This window comes from Spinacia oleracea, chromosome 5 (assembly GCF_020520425.1).
Source record: "Spinacia oleracea cultivar Varoflay chromosome 5, BTI_SOV_V1, whole genome shotgun sequence".
In the NCBI taxonomy this organism is placed as follows: domain Eukaryota; kingdom Viridiplantae; phylum Streptophyta; class Magnoliopsida; order Caryophyllales; family Amaranthaceae; genus Spinacia; species Spinacia oleracea.
The window spans coordinates 32,100,421-32,119,739 of record NC_079491.1 but is presented as its reverse complement, the minus strand read 5'-3'; the positions used below and the strand labels follow the sequence as shown (position 1 = coordinate 32,119,739).

Sequence of the window (19,319 nt, the reverse complement as noted above, 5' to 3'; positions counted from 1 at the left end):
GTTCGGCAGTAGCGTTTGAAGTAGCGGGTAACGTTTTGACCTAATCAAGACGCTACTTGTAAAATTTGTAAGTGTTTGGCAAGATAACGGTTTAGGTAATGGTTAGCGGTAGAGGTATCGTTTGAGTAACTTTTGTCAAACATTAAAATGATTAGCTTTTAGCTTTTGACAAATTTATAATAAAGTTTTAAACAATATTCTACCTTTTATTTTATTTTATAATTCCGCTACTTTTACCGAATACAAATATCAGTTAGCCGCTACTTTGACAGCTAACCGTTACCCACTAGTCCGCTACTATTCACCGCTACCCGCCACTCTAACTGCTACCCGTTACTCAATCGCTAACCGCTAACCGCTACCCTCGTTAATTTTGCCGAACATGACCAACATATATGAGAGATTAAGAGACCCTAAATAAAAATCTACTTTTATTATTATTGTCATTATCCAAACATTTACATTGACGAACATAAAAAATCAATGGTACTCGTTATTTTGAAATTCGAAACAGAGGAGCAATTTCACCAAAGCTAAAAAGGTTGTCCCGCAAAACCCAACTTAACGCGCTTTCTTCACTCCCCCTCACCACCAAAATCACCACACATTTTCTCTCTCCTAGGGTTTCGTTTCCTTCTCCAAATTTTTCCAACCTTGTCAGCAATGGCGGAAGTGCTGAACATGCCCGTCGAACCCATCGATAATCGCCGTCGCAACAAAGACAAACCCGACGAACCTCCCACCGACTCTTCCCCCCCTCCACCACCACCACCACCTAACCGCCGCCGAGATCGCGATTCTAGAGAGAGAAGAGACGACCGAGATTTCGATCGTCCTCCACCTAATCGCTACTATGATCGCAATAATCGAGGTGGTGGTGGAGGAGGAGGAGAGAGAGACAGAGATTACAACAACAACAACAACAACAAGCGAAATAGAGGACTTAGCCCTAGCCCTCCTCATCCTCCCCCTCCTTACCGAGATAACCGACGTAATAATTATTCTCCCCCTCCTCGACGGTCTCCTCCTTATCCTCCATTTAAGCGTTCGAGACGAGACGAAGGTGGATATGATGGAAGAAGAGGGAGCCCCCGTGGTGGCGGTTACGGCCCCGGTGATCGAAGGTTTGTCCTTTGTGAATTTACGGTAGTTTGGATATTTTCTTGGTGATTTGATTTAGTTCAATGACCATTGAAGTTGAGTTGGCAGTTTAATTTGATGTATTTTGATGAATTGGGGTGTTGTTGATACATGTACAACTATACAAGTGAGGTTAGGCATTTTTTTTGGCGGAGTTTTGATTGTTTTATTGGGAATTTGTGACTTTTTGTTTCTTTTTAAATTTTTATTTAGATTGAATGAAATTGTGTTTATTTTAATTTTAATTTTCAGTCATTTGTTGGGTAGAATTTAGTGTGAGTACAATTCTCTTTCAAGTTCTTGATTCGGTAATAGGATTTGCAGCCGTAGCCATAAGGAATAGTTGATTAAGGTATGTTTATGCATCAATATGCTTCCCGACTTGCTTGAAGTATATTTTCTACTACGGATCATATGATTGACGGAGTAAGGGTGACTCTATCCGAAGTATGGGGTGAGTCTTCAGGTGAGTTTCATGCAAGACTCTTGGTTATAGAGTAATTCAATACAGTAAGGTACAAACTCCACTCAATATTTTCTACTACGGATCATATGATTCACGGAGTAAGGATGACTTTATCTGAAGTATGGAGGTGAGTCTTCAGGTGAGTTTCATGCAAGACTCTTGCTTATAGAGAAACTCAATACAGTCTGAAGCTTTAAACTCCACTCAAGACTCATTGGTGGGCCCATTCAAGTGGGTTTGCCAGAAAATGGATACTAACCACTACATAATGTTTTTAGGAATTTAGGAGTGAATATGGGGATAAAGTGTAAAAGTAGGGAGAGTTTGAATATTAAAGTATATAATGTGGCAGATTGTGAGGGATAAACTCACCTTTGGGGGGGTGTTATTTTGGAAGGTTGGGAAGAGTTCATCATGTATACAACTCCAAGAGTATAATGTACCTTTTTTTTATGGTAAGAGTTAATTGCAATCGAGCTACCCAGACTCCAAGAGTATAGATTATGTACATTTTTTTGAATTTCCTAGGTAGTCCTAATCTATTCTCCCTTTAGCAGCTGTTGTATTTTGTAACAACTCTCTCATTGTGAATGTTTATTTGTGCTAATAAACTCATGCTTGATGAATATGTGACCTAGGTATGTAATAGGAATTGCTAGAAAATTTATCTTCCTTCTCAAGTCGTTAAAAGGTTCCACATTATCAATCGTGTTGGCTACACATGCATAACTCCCATCACCCATGCATTGATTTATTCCATCCTCAGAGGGTGCATCTATGCACATTTGTTTTTCTATTGCTTGTTTTAAAATTTCTTGTCTGTGACAGATACAGTACTAAACTTTATCCTTGCGCAGCTAAGTCTCAATAGTGTTATTTATAGGCCAATTGTTTCTGAAAACAGGTTTGGCTATGATCACCCTGGTGGGTATGACCGTGAAATGGGAGGCAGGCCAGGTTATGCGGATGATAGGCCGCATGGTCGGTTTCGTTCCGGTGGCTATCCTGGTGGCCCATCTGGTAATTATCTGGTTCTTCGTTCTTCAAAATTTCGAGATATTACATTGTTGTTTGGCTGTTTAGTGAAACTGTGGAACTTCACTTACAGATGCTTTTTTTAATTTCTTGGAGATCTCTTTTCAATCCCAATTTTTTTAGAACTTAAGTGTTTGCTTTTCATGGAATTGCTAGGATCCGACTTTTAATTATTCACTAGATTTTAGCCCTTGCGATGCACGGCTTCTATTAAATTGTTAAGCTAAAATAAAACTCCTATGTATACCAACTGCTATATTTTTATATATTAAATTAGATCAGTTTTGATTTTGGTATAAACTTCATGTTATAATTATTAGAGTGTTTGATTTTGGATGAAATTAATAAACAATCTATGTGACACCTAATTATTTATCTACGTGGCACTCAATTTTTTTTAATTCAAAAATAATTTCAAAATCTTATTTTTCATTGGCCGAAACCATTAGATTTTCTACGTGGCGCTATAATATTGGATTAGTGATTGATTTTGGGTTGAATTTTATTTTAGATTAGTGTTTGATTTTGGATGAATTTTATTTTAGATTTATTTTTAATTATTAGAGTGTTTGATTTTGGATGGAGTTGTATATATTTAGTAATTAATTAATTAAAATATCTATGTGGCACCTAATTAATTATCTACATGGCACTTGATTTTTTTAATTCAAAAATAAATTATAAATCTTATTTTTCATTGGCCGAAACCATTAGATTTCTTACGTGGCGCTCTAATAATTCAGAAAATAATACCCCTATATATGTATTAGATTTGATTTGTTGCGCTACGTAATCAATTTTTAGAATAATTTTCAATCCGTAATATATGTTTTTTTCCTATTTTTTTGGGTATAGGGATAGGATTGGAGGAGGATGGGCTATGATTAAACTTAAACACCAATCAAATATATTTACATTGTTTATTGTTATTGAAAAAGTTTAACATATGTTAAATTCTTTTAATTGAATAAAGCTTTTATGTTATTTTATTTAATAAAAAAAATCTAATAAGTCAATGTGAATAAGTAGTACTCGTATCTTAATCCAGCTTATTTACATGTATGCTATCACTTAATTTTTTTTAAGTAATATATTCATTAAAATGTCTACTCCGTACATGCATAGAGTAGTTTTTTTAATTAGTACTCGCTGGGTTGAATTTTATAAATTAAATTAGAAATTTGATTTTGGATTGAATTTTATTTTAGATTTTATTTTAAATTTTAGAGCGTTTGATTTTGCATGGATTTGTATATATAGTAATTAATTAACTAAAATATCTGCATGACACCTAATTATTTATCTACGTGGCAATCAATTTTTTTAATTCAAAAATAAATTAGAAATCTTATTTTTCATTGGACGAAATCAATAGTAATCTTACGTGGCGCTCTAATAATTCAGCAAATATGCCTCCTTTATATATATATATATATATATATATATATATTAGATTTTTCTCACAAAAAGATAATTTGAAAAGAATATGAAGTATTCCTACAACTTTACAAGTTCTAAGAAATCTAATAATCTTTCAAGTTTTTTGGAACGAAAGACTATCACTTTTCTGAAAGCCTTGTTAAATATATTAATTTAAGATAGTTTGTGTTTACAAATTGACTATAGTTTCCTTTAGACATGAGAAGTGTAGTGCATCTACCATTTCTTTACATCTTTATCTTCTCTCTCTGAATAAAGGGAGCTACCAGAACATAGAAATGAAGTCTGTGAGATCCTTCAAAAAAATTTCCTGCTATTCTCCCTCATTTTTTTGTTGTAGATGCTCTTCGTCTCTGGAAGGCTGTTAAGAGGTTCATCCAGATTTTTTTATTGAAGTTGCTTACTTTCCTTTGGGTTATTGAGTGTGGACATGTTATGAACACTGTCGCCTTTCAAGGCAAAGAAATAGATCATGGATTTAGGGCTGAAACTAACAAATATTGCTCTGAATCACCTGGGCTTCTGAACTTGGTTCCAGACTTTTGATCTTTTATGTAAAATGGTGCTGCCAGCTCTTATGGCCCTTGTCAAAAATCGCAAGACTGCATTTGGTTCAGAGACATGCATATTGATTCCGTCACTTAGAACATAGCTCTACACTTGTTGAATGTTGGCTGCTGAGTTATGACACTTTTGAGGATATCTTATGAATGTTGGCCTAGGACAGTTCTTGAAGAAATAGTGTTTTAAATGGTTGGATTGATGATTTCTTCAACCATTTGTGATACTATTTTTCCAAGCTGAGTCCACGTTGCCCAAGTGGGCCAGATCTAGTCATTCTTCTTGGTGATATACTATCAAAGTACCCCTTATGCAAGTGATCTAAAAAATTGGCTGCAGGTATGACTGTTGTGAGTGGTCCAGAGATATACCTTTCTTTGTCTGCTTGTGCCCCATCCTTTTCTATACCTTTTCCCACTGTTCCTCTTATTTTATTTCCACCCTTGTCCGCAACCAAATTTCGTGTTCAGGCATAGTGCTGATTTATCTCAAGCCCCAAATTCATGCCTGGTAAAGAATATTGGTTTTCATTGGATCAGATAATGATTTGGCCACTGCCTCCATGCACTCACCTTACTTGCTGAAACTACTGTTATTTGTTCTAAATAAGTTGTTTTTTCAACGTGCCAGATTGGGATTCCGGGCGTGGGGGTTATGGTGACTCGTCAAATCCAGGGAATGCTCAGAGGTCAGTATTTTAGTGTCTGATAATAACTATACTTCTATATAAATTGCATCTCATTTACATTATAGAAGTATGTTTTTCCTTCCTGACTACAGAACCCATAGATTGTACATGAACCCTTTGTAGAGCGGGAACTTTATTCTGATTTCTTTGACAAATTACGATTGCAAAATAGCCAGCTTATTTATGGGTTTTCTTTTCTTATTGTCTGCTGTCTACACTAGCCCTACTTACATAACTATAGTAACCCACATTGTGGTTACCTCAAAAGGCAAGAAAAATAGTGCATGTTGGAAGGCCTTTGGTCCAGTGTGCACAACTTTTTAGTTGTTTAGCTGTATAGATTATAGAGAAAATAGTACATTTAGGCTTATTCCCTTTGTCTTTCTTTTTGCCTATTGCATTTTCCCTCTGCTTTCAGTCTTATGCAAGTCTTTAACATTCATCTATATTGTTTCTGTTGCTTTCATTCTTCTAATAGAGTAAGAGATGTTGTGTTACTTAGTGGTTAGATGATCTCATTTTGCTGATGTGTGCGGGCCCCCCCCCCCCCTATCTTTGCAATGGTTTCGAGCGCTCAAAGTATTATTCGGGGTTGTGAACCTGTGTCCTCAGTATTTTGGACTATTATGATGTGAGTAAACACTACTTGATCACTGTTGCATCTCAATTGACACCCAACCGTCAACTTTGCAACATTAACAAAGCTGTTATTGCCTAGTGCAAGTCGTGGGAGCAAACTAGTTATCTCATTGCCTTTTTTCTATTTTTTGATGGTTGAAATACTAATTCACTTATATCTGCAGCAGTTTAGGGCTTGTAATCAACTATTTAGTTGTTATCCTTCATTACTTTCTGCGTTTTACGTTGGTTTATTTTTAGTTTTAAACTAATATGATGATTTCAATTCTTTTTAATTCCAGAGAAGGTTTGATGAGTTACAAGCAATTTATTCAGGAACTTGAAGATGATGTGTTACCAGCAGAAGCGGAGCGTAGGTATGGACAACTTTAGTTTGTCTATTTGTCTTATAGAAGGTATTGACATTAATGTTTTGTACCTGATGTTATTGTTTGATGATATCCAGGTATCAGGAGTACAAGTCAGAGTACATTTCAACTCAAAAACGTACATACTTTGAATCTCACAAAGATGAAGACTGGTACTTATCTTTCTATCTTCTTTTAGGCAATATACTGTTTTAAGTGTTGAGTTTACTAATTGCACTTTAACTGAATACTCAGGTTGAAGAATAAATATCACCCCGCAAATTTATTGACTGTCATAGAAAGGTATGCTTCATTTCTATTTGGAGCATGGTGATCCCAGGTTGTCAGTGCATGCTCTTTCGTCGAATTTATGTTCAAGTGTACTTCTCTACCATTTTGATCATGGTCTTCTGCTGGTGACTTGTTTGATTATTTGGTAAAAGATGTATTTATATTATATAATTAGTTTGTTATTGATCTCTAAATGCCTCTGACATTCATACTCCGTAATGTAGGAGGAACGAACTTGCACGCAAAGTTGCAAAAGATTTTTTGTTGGACTTGCACAGTGGGAGCCTTGATATGTGAGATCTCTTTTTTTCTCTGAGTCAAAATTTGCCGCCTTACTATTGCAAGCAGATATTTACTCTTTGTCGATATTTTTTCAGGGGTCCTAGTGCAAATGCCTCAACCATGAATAAATCAGGCCAGACTAGTGAACCAAACTCTGAGGATGAGACAGATGTTAATGGTAAACGGAGGCGCCATGGTCGAGCTCAGGCGAAGGAAGCTGATATATCAGCTGCCCCTAAGGCTCATCTTGTTAGTTCCGAGCCAAGACGAATTCAGATCGATATTGATTTAGCTCAAGCACTTGTCACAAAACTTGACTCTGAAAAGCGAATTGAGGACAATATCTTATCCAAAGATGATACTGACAAAATGAGTAGAGATAGATCACACAGTGGATCAATTGGTCCAGTTATTATCATACGCGGATTAACTTCTGTTAAGGGTCTTGAGGGCATTGAGCTTCTAGATACTCTTGCAACTTACCTTTGGCGTGTTCATGGGGTTGATTATTATGGCATGATTGAAACTGCAGAACCTAAGGGCCTCCGGCATGTGAGAGCCGAGGGGAAAAATTCTGATGTTTCTACTAATGCTGCAGAATGGGAAAAGAAGCTCGATTCCCATTGGCAAGACAGGTTGCGGAGTCTGGATCCACTTGAGGTCATGACTGCAAAGGAAAAGATAGATGCTGCCGCTGTTGAAGCTTTGGATCCTTTTGTGAGAAAAATTAGGGATGAAAAGTATGGGTGGAAGTATGGTTGTGGTGCTAAGAGTTGCACAAAGCTCTTCCATGCTGCTGAATATGTCCACAAGCATTTGAAACTTAAACATCCAGAACTCTCGATAGATGCTACAACCAAAGTACGAGAAGAGATATACTTCCAGAACTACATGAAGTATGGCTTGCCCTTTTTCTTCTTCCCATGTTATGTTGGTTGCAGGATCTTGAGCTGATTAGAATTTTTCTTTCTGCAGTGATCCAAATGCTCCTGGTGGGCAACCTGTCATGCAGCAATTTGTACCGGTAAATTCCTCTGAGTTTATTATGGTGTCATAGATGGATATGATCAATACTCCTTCATATAAAATAGTTATCCCTACCCTGAAAAGGGATACAAGTCATAGTCTCATTGATGCAGCATCAGCTCAATACTTGTTTCTAAAATGTTAAATCATGAGTAGTTTTCCTGGTGCTTCAACTCAGATTTTCAAGCTTGGCCTTCTATGTTGATATTTTACGTTTATTTTTTAACTATTCCTTGCTTCATGTAGAAAGACAAGCTGCAAAGACGAAGACCGGGAGCAGACAACCGTTTGAAAGATGATCGGGGTAACCGTAGAGAAAGAGACCGAAATGGTGGTGAGAGATTTGAAAGACCAGAGAATCCTCAGGCTGATTTCCCGCCCAACAAAGATGGCCCGGACAAGGGCAACTCCGATGAACCAATTTTTGATAATTTTGGCGGACAGGGCATGCATGTTGCACCCTTCGCAACTGATATTGCACCCCCACCTGTATTGATGCCTGTTCCTGGTGCTGGGTATGTATGGTTATCTATGTTTTCTGTGTGTATGTGGGTGGAAGGAGTAAGCTGCCTTCGTAAAATTTGATGAAAGATTCCATCTTTTTAGAGACTAAGCTTCTCTCGTTGTAAAGAACCATTACCTGTTAGTCCAATAAGAGGGTTCTTGAGATAGTTTAAATAGGAGAACTAGTTATTTACCTACTCTCTCCTCTCCTCTTCCATGGTTCATTCTTTTCCCATCCCTTAGTTGTCTTGTGAACATTTTATTTTATTTTATTGTAATGATGCTTAGCCCGAAAAAGAGGATTCATGGGAGATTAAGGTCTGGCAATAATTCTCCATAGTCTGTGAATCGTTGTTATGCTCTAGAGTTTTAGACTTTTGAGAGAAGTTTACAAGTTATATACTAGCTACTTATATGTAGGATCACTATCCAGGATGATGGTTAGTGTTGTAGTATTCACTGTTAGAAACTCATGTCTGAGATTTCAGCATTAATAGTTTGTGTTTGTAAATGCAGTCCACTGGGACCTTTTGTGCCAGCTCCTCCCGAAGTTGCAATGCGGATGCTACGTGAGCAGGGTGGACCCTCTCCTTTTGAAGGTCCAGGGAGAAATGGGATGGGTGCACCTCCAATTATTTTACCGCCTTCTTTTCGGCAGGATCCTAGACGTCTGCGAAGGTACTTATATTTGAAAATGTTACTGTCCTTTTTTAGGCTCAAGTATGGTTTTCTTTCTTGTAATTATTTTCTGGCTAACTCTTGTCCGGAAAAGGTTCGTCCTTGGTGTCTTTGGGATGCCTCTTTTGGAGGATGACATAAATTTGAACGAGGGACATGGCATATTGTCATCTGTGGATGAATTGTGCTGTAATCTTATTTTGTCTTTGATTGAAATTATTCCCTGAGAAACCATAAGCCATATGCAGATGCTGAATCTTAATCTGAAGTCGACTTATAATTGGAGTACTATTTAGCGCGCAGAGTTGAGTAGAAATGCGATAGGACATGCTCAGAAAAGAGTTATTAGTGCGGTGTCATACTTATTCTTGTCATCTGCTAAAGTGTTTGATAATTTGGTTTTATTTCTAACTTGACTAGGAATTAACTTTGCTACATTAACTTAAAATAAATGCTCTTGATGCAGCTACCAAGATTTGGATGCACCAGAAGATGAAGTCACTGTAATAGACTACCGGAGTTTGTGAAGTTGATGAGATGACATCAATAGTTGTGCCATCTGCTGTTTTACTGATGTAATTGCGCTGGGTTTTGAGAATTTGGCAGTGATGTGTATGTGATTTAGATCGAATCTGGACTTGAAACCATGGATTGGTACTTTGTGTAAATTAAGACTGCTGTCATCATTTTTGGAGGCACTTTTCACTTTTGCAATTTCGTATTTGATTTCATAAGCCAGTTGTTGAAAAGAGAAGCAGAGACTGACTACATAGTCATAGAGTATGAAAGATACATTGATTTGCCTTCCTGATGTTTTTATTGTCAGTTATATCTTTACAAGAGACTCAGATTTTTAGGACTTAGTCGAGTCTCATTATTTTATTTTTCACTCTTTACTTAAAATAATCAATTAAGAGGATCTTTGTCTATTATTATAAGAGACCGTAAATTAGTATTTTTGGAAAGATAATTCGATTTCTCTTCCAAAGGCTGATTTATCCGAGCCTTCAAATATTCGATTGCTGGTTTACCCGAACATCCAAGTTTAACATCCAAGTTTTCCTGCATCTGACGAGGATTACAGTGCATTACTCCTTCCGTATTTATTTAAGGGATACACTTGTCTTTTTCAGCCGTATTTATTTAAGAGATACACTTGCCATTTTTAGTAACTTATCAACCCCACCATCTAATTAAATAATACATCAAATTTACCCTATGATCCACCATCCTATTAAACAAATAATTTCATAAACCCATCCCAACTCCCACCCACCAAAATGACATGGTCTCCACTTGTTTAATTATTAAAATATCTATCCAACCCCACTTGTTTTATTATTTTATTTCATTATTCTTTTTTTAATACCCGTGCCCGTCCAAGTGTATCTCTTAAATAAATACGGAGGGAGTATATGCTAACAAAGTAGTAATCCGAACGCTTTTTTTTTTTTTTTTAAGGACTTCACGCACTTTTTTTAGGTGTTAAACTCAGCAGTAAAGGGAAAGATTAAAACCCAAATCCCCACTTAGCTTTAGTTTTATGCTCAAAACCATTTTTTTTTGGTACTAACTAAACTAGTGTTAAACATAACTAAAAGTAATAAATCATAACTAATTGAATAACAAAATAATTAAGGTATAAAGACAAATAGTGAGTAGTTATTATTTTTTAACGAACTTATTTTTAATTAAAAGTCATAAAATCTTAACTAATTGATCTCATTGCTTAACTAATCAGTTTTATTGTTTAACTAATTAGTTCAGTGCTTAACTAATTGGTTCAGTTGCATAACTAATTGATAACGTTGCTTAACTAATTGAATTTCAGACTTAACTAATTGGTTTCAGTGGTTAACTAATTAGTTAAAGTGCATAACTAATTAGTTCCCGTGCATAAAAGTGGACTAACAAGTTTATGGAAAGATATGTTCTCAATCCCACAGCATAAGTGTTTTAGTGGTCAGAAGCAACCACCAGTTCCTGATTGAAACAATTCTTGGATAAATTTCAAGTTTTTATTCAAGTGAATTGAGCGTCAAACATATTTCACATTGAGTAACATTCAGAAATCTGCGCATCAGTTTATAGGAGCACACGAATACCAAAGACCAATGATATGGTTACACACTAATGAATGTAAAAAGACATGTACAAAGTGACCTTACCCGCTATGAAACAAAGCTAGTACCTCCATTCCAACTGTTCAAAAAATGGCAGACTTTTGTATATACTTATGGCCTTGAATTGAAATGTTGGAAAAGAAGGGGAAGAAACAAAGAAAACCTAACTAGTTGAAGAAAATCACACCTATTGGAAGCCAAATCCTAACCCTACACTTTAAGGTACAAAACTCAACTAGTTATTTCCGCTGCTTTTTTTGTGGCTGCTCTGTCTGTGGCTCGACCTGCTAAAGAAAATATTACAAGCAGTAGTCAAAACCCAGATATATATAATAGCGGTAATACAATATCTTATGGTATAAACAAACATAAGTCATATCTCAATAAATTAAAGTCAAATCTAAAACAATTAACATCATATAAGAAGCACAAGCCCGGCACTAGATTTGGACCAAATCTAGACTGGTTCATCAAAGTTCTTCAAAGAGTAAGAGATTAGGAAATTGATAAATTCTAATTTATCATATTTACATATCTGTTATACTCTGATGAATACTCACAAAAAAAACCTTCCTCGCGAGTTTTATTGCTTATTCTCACATGATTTATGTTATGGAAGGACACTAACTCGTGATGATATTCAAAATATTTCTAGACAATTTCACATCTATAATGTGTCAGTGTAACAATGCATGAAAAAAAACTGTAGACAAGATAGTATCTTAAGATACAAGCCTTGCAATATCTGAGGGTTACTCCGTATAAAATTCATTTGGTAGCATGAGACAGAAAAAGAAAAAAGAAGTGCAGATTATTCCACCTCATTTTGGAAGCCTCACAAACATGACGTGATCAGTGACAATGTCTTTTAAAATAAGATTTTTGATATAAAAGTACTAAAATGGAGGTGTGAACTACTCCCCCTCCTTCCAAAAGAAAAAATGATGGGAACGGGAGATTGGGAGAAGACGAGAAGGAAGTGCATACTGGCTGTAATGTATAATTGCAAGTTAGTGATTACTATGAGTATTGTGGTTCCATCAGAATGTATAAAAAAGATCACATATTGGTATCAGAAACACTTACCAAAACTGATAATTGCTCACGGATATATGCCATTGATCTTAACATGGCACCTAATGTATCCCTGGAAACCTGAAACTTCACCTCAGACTCTCCAGAGATCGTCTCAGTGTCTTGGAGCTAAAATATGAGAGAACAATATCAAACAAAAATATATTACTTAATCACAGTCGGGGTGACTAGTACAATGCATTGAGCTTAAGGAACATGCAATAACACACATATAACGGTTCTTAAAAGTGGTTGACCTAACTTAAGATATCTGATGGTAGATATACTGAAAGATGCACAAGAATCTAACACTGAGTTTGTTGTACTTCCCTTTCTTTCTCTTACCAACCCTTGAACCCTTGTCCTCAAGCAACCATAAAATGATTTTAGCCAACAAGACACAAGAACGACTGGTAACTTAGCACTGACTTTACTCTCCAGATCTCTATACATAGGTCATAAGCTGAATAAATTTAGATGCATAAGGCAGCATAACGTCACAAGAGTACAGTACAACTATCAGGCACAAAGTTCTACAAAAAAAACTGAACTTGTATCAACTTGGCCCATTATGAACTAACAAAAATGAATACAAAAGAAGGTCCTATATTCTATTATTGGAAAGGTCAAGACCTTATTACACCACACTACAGAGACCAGAGAGCCAATCAAATATCCAAACCAAGTAACAATTGTAATCGTCTGGTTATCTTGTACACATGGTTTGACTTCTTATAAATGAAATGATTCAACAAAATACATTGCATATTGAAGCAAAGTAATGCTTAACAAGTTGGGTATGGTGTATGACCTTGCAACTCTTCAGGTTTCTTCAAGCAAGATCGTTTGATTAAATAAAAGATGTCTTTAGAGTAGCCGCACTGAAGTTCCTCTCAATCAGTTTGGTATTTAAGAACGGAGTTATTAACAATTATCCAAGATGTTCTTGGTCTTGAAAGCCAGCATTCTTCCGTACTCCTACTATTAGTTTTCTTCAGTTGCATAAGCTCTTCTTTTCTTTCAATATCAAGCATAGAGGTCTGTTTTACATCGGGCTTTAGGTTTTTCTAAAGTCTAAACTACAACATTTTGCCATGACACACACCAAACCTACAAGGCATTAATCTAGACAAGTTAACCTTTAGACAGTAACATATACTTTTAGGAAGCCCTCATACTAGCAGGAAGATTTCAGCTGAAAAGGAAAGAAAAGGTTTTGGGAAGTCTGATAAGGACTACAGCAGCCATAGTCTATGATTTCACAAATTTCCTATTTCGCTATGCTTTAGACCAGAGTTACCAGAATAGAGATGTGTAATCAATCATGTGCAGAATATGAGAAACATGCCTTTAAATTGATAACAGCAACCCTATTAGCCGGGGTGGACAGCTGTTCACTGATGTGGGCCATAGATTTAAGCATAGGTTCCAATGTGACTGTGGAGAGCTGAAACTTAACTTCTGACTCCACCGCAGGGTTCTTCCTGTAATCTTGCAACTGCAAAAGCAAAATGTAGTAGGAGAAAGGACAGTTAATGTCAGCTTCTTAGAATGTGATTAGTTCTCTATCAAAAAATAGGAATGGGATTATGATGTGTAGAAAGGGAATATAGAAAAAACGCATTCGGATTAATAAAAGACTTGTATATATCAACCCATATACACCAATTGCTCCTTTAACTTAGAAAATTAACCAAACCAAAAAAAAGAGGAAGGGTAAATCAAATTGTTAATTTTGGGTTAACCAAGTGCTCCAGCACCCCTGTCTAAAATCACAGGATACAGTGTCAAAGAGAGGATCAATTAAAGAGAAGTAATACAGTCAAAATTCAACATGGTTGCTCTGTACCTAAGGAGAGGGATTATGAATGAACTGAAACGTTATAACTACTACAGTGACTCAATAAGTCAAATACAATACTCGTGATACTTTCATCAATGTTGCTTTTAACACAACAACAACATTTCTTATAGCCACAGAATTGTTCATTCTGAGAAGGATAAAAGTAGAAATCAAAGCAGAACTTAATTGAATCTATTACTTGTTTGAAGTTCCAATGAAGTACCAGAGACCGGGTAAATTCAAAGGAGCTATAGTCCTACACAACAGCAGCAGGAAAGCCAGATTCAGCCCAAGCAAAAACGGTTAGTTTAGAGTCTTTGGCCCATCCCACTTCCATCAACTTCTCGGTTACATAATGCCTTATTTGCTACAATATCTAGGGAGACAATAGGTAAGAAATAAAGTAATTCTCGAAATATCTTCTAAGTCAAGTATCGTAAACAATCCATTAGAGACTAGCTCACCAGCTGGAATATATTCTGCTTTTTACGGGTAGAAACCCAACTTTCAGCATTAAAATTTCATTATGGTAGTAGACTGCTTTGCCCCAGTAAATACCAAATAATCCTCTCGCATGTACAATTCGTCATCAGTGATTTTCTGCCAACATTCATCTTTTGCGATGAAGATCTCACGAGTCAATGGAATGGGAGGGCACCCTAATCTAACCCAACAACTAAGGGAAAGGGAGACCTTTTTCAATGGGGTATGTCACGTATGTGCAACCCTCCTTTCCCTTCAAAGTTGAAAGAAAATAACTCAAAATTATCCCCCCCCCCCCCCCCCCCCCCCCCCCCCCCGCCCCCTAATGTTTAGGTAGATGGGTAAAGGAAAAATAGACATGATATGCAAATTTGCTTCATGGTTCCAGATAATAGTCAAGGGTGCCAGTATGAAGGACCTCTCCCAACCTTTATGCTCATTGTTTCACCAAAATACAATGCAAGCATCTTAATTCCCTATAATATGCCAGGCCTCAAGTGTTCCAAGAGAACCACAATCAGAAGATACAAACCTTTAGGTTGATTACAGCTACTCTATTCGCTGGTGTTGAATTCTTATTCTCCATGACCCATGTCATTGACTTGAGGCAAGGGAGTACAACCTAGTCATGAGTATAGAAGGAGCATAATCAGCAATTGAACACCATAACTGATGCATAGAGGAGCATGTAAAGGTTATCCCTTGCATACCATGTTGTCTGAGGGGCCATCATCCCGTTGAACAGATGTGGGGGCCATGCGTAGAAGATTCATACCGCTGACATGATGAGGAAGGATGGCAGAGTCATTAAGGTTGAACTGCCTGGTAACTTCGTCTTGCCTGGGCCATAACAAAGGTGTATCAGCTGCAGAATTTTTCCTGTCATCATAACCAGAAGCGGACTTTTGAAAGCTCTGAGGTGAAACCTTCGCAACAATTTTCTTCACAGCAGCAATCTTCTTTGCCCCTTCTCTCAGACCATTTAGAGCTGCAGCATAGGTGTCTGATGTTGTTGCCCCTACCTCTGCATATCTAGCTGCTTCTCGGCATAGACTGTTATACCTTGACGGAGTTGACTCCTGTGCATGATCTGCACCAGGCTCATCCAATGCAACCACACCCTTAGCATTTCTAGTCCAGCGCTTCAAAATGTAATGTGGAGGTAAGGTCAGAACATTGGTCACTGTGAATACTGTCAAAATGTGTCTGCAAAGAATGCCAGAATACTCAAACATTAAGCAGCTACAGCTTGCCCTCATATCGGAGATGTTCAGAGTCACTGTATATGCTTTATGGTCATCTTCAAATTTTGCAACTCTGTACGTGCTTGTTTCACCATCGCTGTCAATCCTATTTGCGGTATATACAAAAGTCTCTACCAACTCATCTTGAAACTTTGAAAAGATCTTCTTCGTGTAAAGGTCGGCAGCCTGCTTTTCCATAGGAGACGGTGTACTTAGAACTGGAGAATTCGAGATCGTATCGAAATCAGCATCCATTTCCTTTTCAAACCAGTACTCCATAGCTCTTTCGTACTGTCTGAAAAACGTAGGCAATGTGGTATGTTGATTTACATAACCAGCGAAAAAAGAACACTCGACTCCTTGATTGGGTGAAACTGCAGCGAAAAATGAATCTCGGAAATATACTGGTACCCATTGTCTTCTAGCATTATATAGTGACTGCAGCCAATCATTCATTCTCAGATCGTACTTATCAATGATAAAATCCCAAGAAGATTCAAATTCGTCTATTGTTTCCGTCAAATTGATACAATTATACAACTCAACCTGAAAATTAGGATGTGCAAGACACACATGAGCCAGCCTCTCCTGGCCTTCTCTTAATACATGCCATTTGCTTAAGCAGTGTCGGGACTTTGGTAACACCTGACTGATTGCAGCCTGTATGACTCTATCTTGATCAGTGACAATAGACACTGGAGGGTGGTCACTCATAGCAGTAACAAATGTCCTCAGCAACCAAACAAAGGAAGCCTCGGAATCATCTAGAAGCAATGCACAAGCAAACAAAATTGTTTGACCATGATGGTTCAGTCCAGTGAAGGGAACAAATGGCACCTTATACTGATTCACTCTGAATGAAGTGTCTAGCGTAACCGCATCACCAAAATGACTATAAGCTGTCCTTGACCTTGCATCTGCCCAAAATGCATTAGCCATTCGATTATCTTCATCAAGTTGTATGGCATAAAAGAACCCAGGGTTCTCCGCCTGCACTTTTTTGAAGTAGTCCAGCATATTTTGGGCATCTTTGCCCCATGTCCTCCTTGGGGTTGCAGGTTTGATGGCATAGTTTATGCCGTTAGAGCTTTTGACCTGTCGGTTTGACTCTACAGGAGATATGCGATTTGCTTCTACAGATGTTTGGCTTACATGATTTCCGTCCATAGTCACATACATAACACCACTTGGAACCATAACACCTGCTTGATAAGCTTCAACGTCATTCTTTGCTGTACCAGCAAAATGCCCGTGTGGCCGGATACTGTGCACCTTATCAGGGCTCTCTAAAGGATGGTTGTGCCCCTTAACAAATTTTGTTACAGCCCACTTGCTACCCTTCAATTCTATCTTCAGCATGGCTTCACATACATGAGAAGAATTCTTTTTCAACCCCTCTTTCGTACATACAAACTGTCTAGATGTGAGAGCACTATCGGATCTAAAACGACCAGTCTGACAAATTTTGGTGCTGAAACCCTCAAGCCTAGCATATTCATCATAGAATGCCTTGGCAGAAGATTCAGAATCAAACTCCATCCCAACACACGGCTCAAGGATAATAACTTCATCTTGAACCATATAAGCACCAGTTGGAGTCACCTCTCCACTCTCAACAGCTTCAGCATCTCCATTATCCATTGAGGCACGAATCCTCATGTTCCCGTCTTCTACATCAATAATGTCAGCACTCATGCCAATTCATGCTGTAAAACTACAACATCTGCACCTCTAAGCTACCTAGAAATCCACGCCATAGCCCTCCAACGCAACAACGTGGACACAACATGCATATACATAACCAGCTCCCAACTGCAATAGGGTACCCTATCAAATTGACATTATATATTTCTGACAAGGCATTTGTGATTGACCTTAAGGGCAATGATCATAAGCTCAAGTTTATCCAAGTAAATTTTCAGCAATTTAAAAAAATTACCCAATCAACACCTTATTTAAGTGTAAATTCAATCAACACCTTCTTAATCAATATTAAAATTTTAGCTCCCACTCTCACATAGTTAACAAAAAATTTTAAAATCATAAATTTAACCTTCAACTATACGGAGTATCTAGAATAATCCAAAAAAAAATATACTAGCAACAAATAAGAAATCCAACTATGAAGCTCGGCTTAATTCCCAGTCCACCAAATTACAGCAAAATGAAAAAAAACAACCATCATACCCATTTTTAATTAAGGGTCATTTTTTGTTTTTTCATACAAATTTTGTTAGAAATTAAATTGAAATAAAAGATTTTAGAAGCTCAAATAATCAATCGAATTAGATATTGCCAAATAAAGCAAAAAAAAAGAGAGGAAAATACCAGGAATTCCGACAGGATGACAAAAAAATGAACTTTAATACTGTATTTGGAATCTGATTTAATAAAAATCAAAACAGAAAGCTATAAATTGAAATGATCGGAAAGTTAGGGTTTTTGTTTTGTCGCCGGGAGAATTTGCAAGGAGGGATGAGAGAGATTAGTGGATGTCGCAAAGAATCTGAAAACAAACAAGGACACACGAACTTTCAGCCGTTGATTTTTAATCATACGGCTGATAAAGAGGGTTGATATGAACCTATCGCAATTCTTGGAATTTGAGATCAGAGGATTTCTTTATTTCTAATTGCATAATTTAGTGCCATTTTATTTTATTACCCACTTCTCTCTCTCTTTTTTTTACATATTTTTTTTATTTTTTATAATTGTCCAAATAATGATGTAATGATTTGTATACCGTCTCGAGAAAGGATTATTCTAACATTTGTGTATTTTTCCTTCTTAAAGAAAATAAAAATATAATAGAGTATAAAAAGTGTTCATCTCAGATTATTTTCTGCCGCAAGTGATCCGTAAGTGTATGTGTAGAATAGCGAATAGGTTTGTCTTGCACTCACCTAAAAGTGTTCTAAAAATGACTTAATACACTCACTTAAAAATAATATAGCAAAGCTTGAACTTGTTACCTTAGACTTCCACATCATAATCACTACCACCTCTACCAGTAGTGTTAAATGTCATTTTATCATCGAAAATTCGAAATAAGTATTAATCCTCAATACTGTAAAAAATTTCCATTAAATATATGTGCTCCTCTTTCTATACATTGACTTCCATAATACGCTCCCTTAAATAAGTGATTATAACGTTCAACCTGTAGTGATGGAGGACGGTAGGATGAGCCTGAACAATTTTTTTTCCCCAACGACTCTAGCTTGAGTAACGCAACTTAAAATTAACATTAACTAACATCAATTAATAATTCCATCACTAATTGCCTACTATTGTAACAAACAAATTAATATAAACTCTCTCAAAAATCCTACGAAAACAATATCCAGTCTTCAACAAAGTATGTAGCAAACATTGTCGTGTTATGTCATAACTTATCAGCTTGCACTGCTGCACGCCCTGCACTTATTTATCCCATTAACGAGGTTTTTGGAATT

The 19,319-nt window shown here is 36.8% G+C and overlaps 2 protein-coding genes across 4 annotated transcripts; one reads left to right on the top strand and one right to left on the bottom strand.

Moving 5' to 3' along the window:
* The first annotated feature begins 493 nt into the window (after positions 1 to 493).
* Positions 494 to 9,908, top strand: LOC110798605 (serrate RNA effector molecule). The gene is made up of 12 exons (XM_022003795.2): positions 494 to 1,124; positions 2,511 to 2,626; positions 5,273 to 5,330; positions 6,251 to 6,325; positions 6,415 to 6,489; positions 6,572 to 6,619; positions 6,832 to 6,900; positions 6,985 to 7,785; positions 7,865 to 7,913; positions 8,162 to 8,430; positions 8,936 to 9,097; positions 9,564 to 9,908. Exons 1-12 carry the CDS (start codon positions 664 to 666, stop codon positions 9,622 to 9,624), a joined length of 2,244 nt encoding a protein of 747 aa, XP_021859487.2. The 5' UTR covers positions 494 to 663; the 3' UTR covers positions 9,625 to 9,908.
* A 1,220-nt stretch (positions 9,909 to 11,128) lies between these two features.
* LOC110798603 (protein FAR1-RELATED SEQUENCE 3) lies at positions 11,129 to 18,494 on the bottom strand. Of its 3 annotated transcripts, none has more exons than XM_022003793.2 (6): positions 18,193 to 18,494; positions 15,331 to 17,691; positions 15,153 to 15,242; positions 13,643 to 13,792; positions 12,307 to 12,423; positions 11,129 to 11,507 (listed from the first exon to the last, which is right to left on the bottom strand). In XM_022003793.2, the coding sequence occupies exons 2-6, from the start codon at positions 17,557 to 17,559 to the stop codon at positions 11,460 to 11,462; spliced, it is 2,634 nt and encodes an 877-aa protein (XP_021859485.1). In that variant the 5' UTR covers positions 17,560 to 17,691; positions 18,193 to 18,494; the 3' UTR covers positions 11,129 to 11,459. The 3 variants fall into 3 exon arrangements, with proteins under 3 accessions (XP_021859485.1, XP_021859484.1, XP_021859486.1); XM_022003792.2 differs by having other exon boundaries at positions 15,331 to 17,676; XM_022003794.2 differs by having other exon boundaries at positions 11,129 to 11,504; positions 15,331 to 17,676.
* Between the last annotated feature and the right edge of the window lie 825 nt (positions 18,495 to 19,319).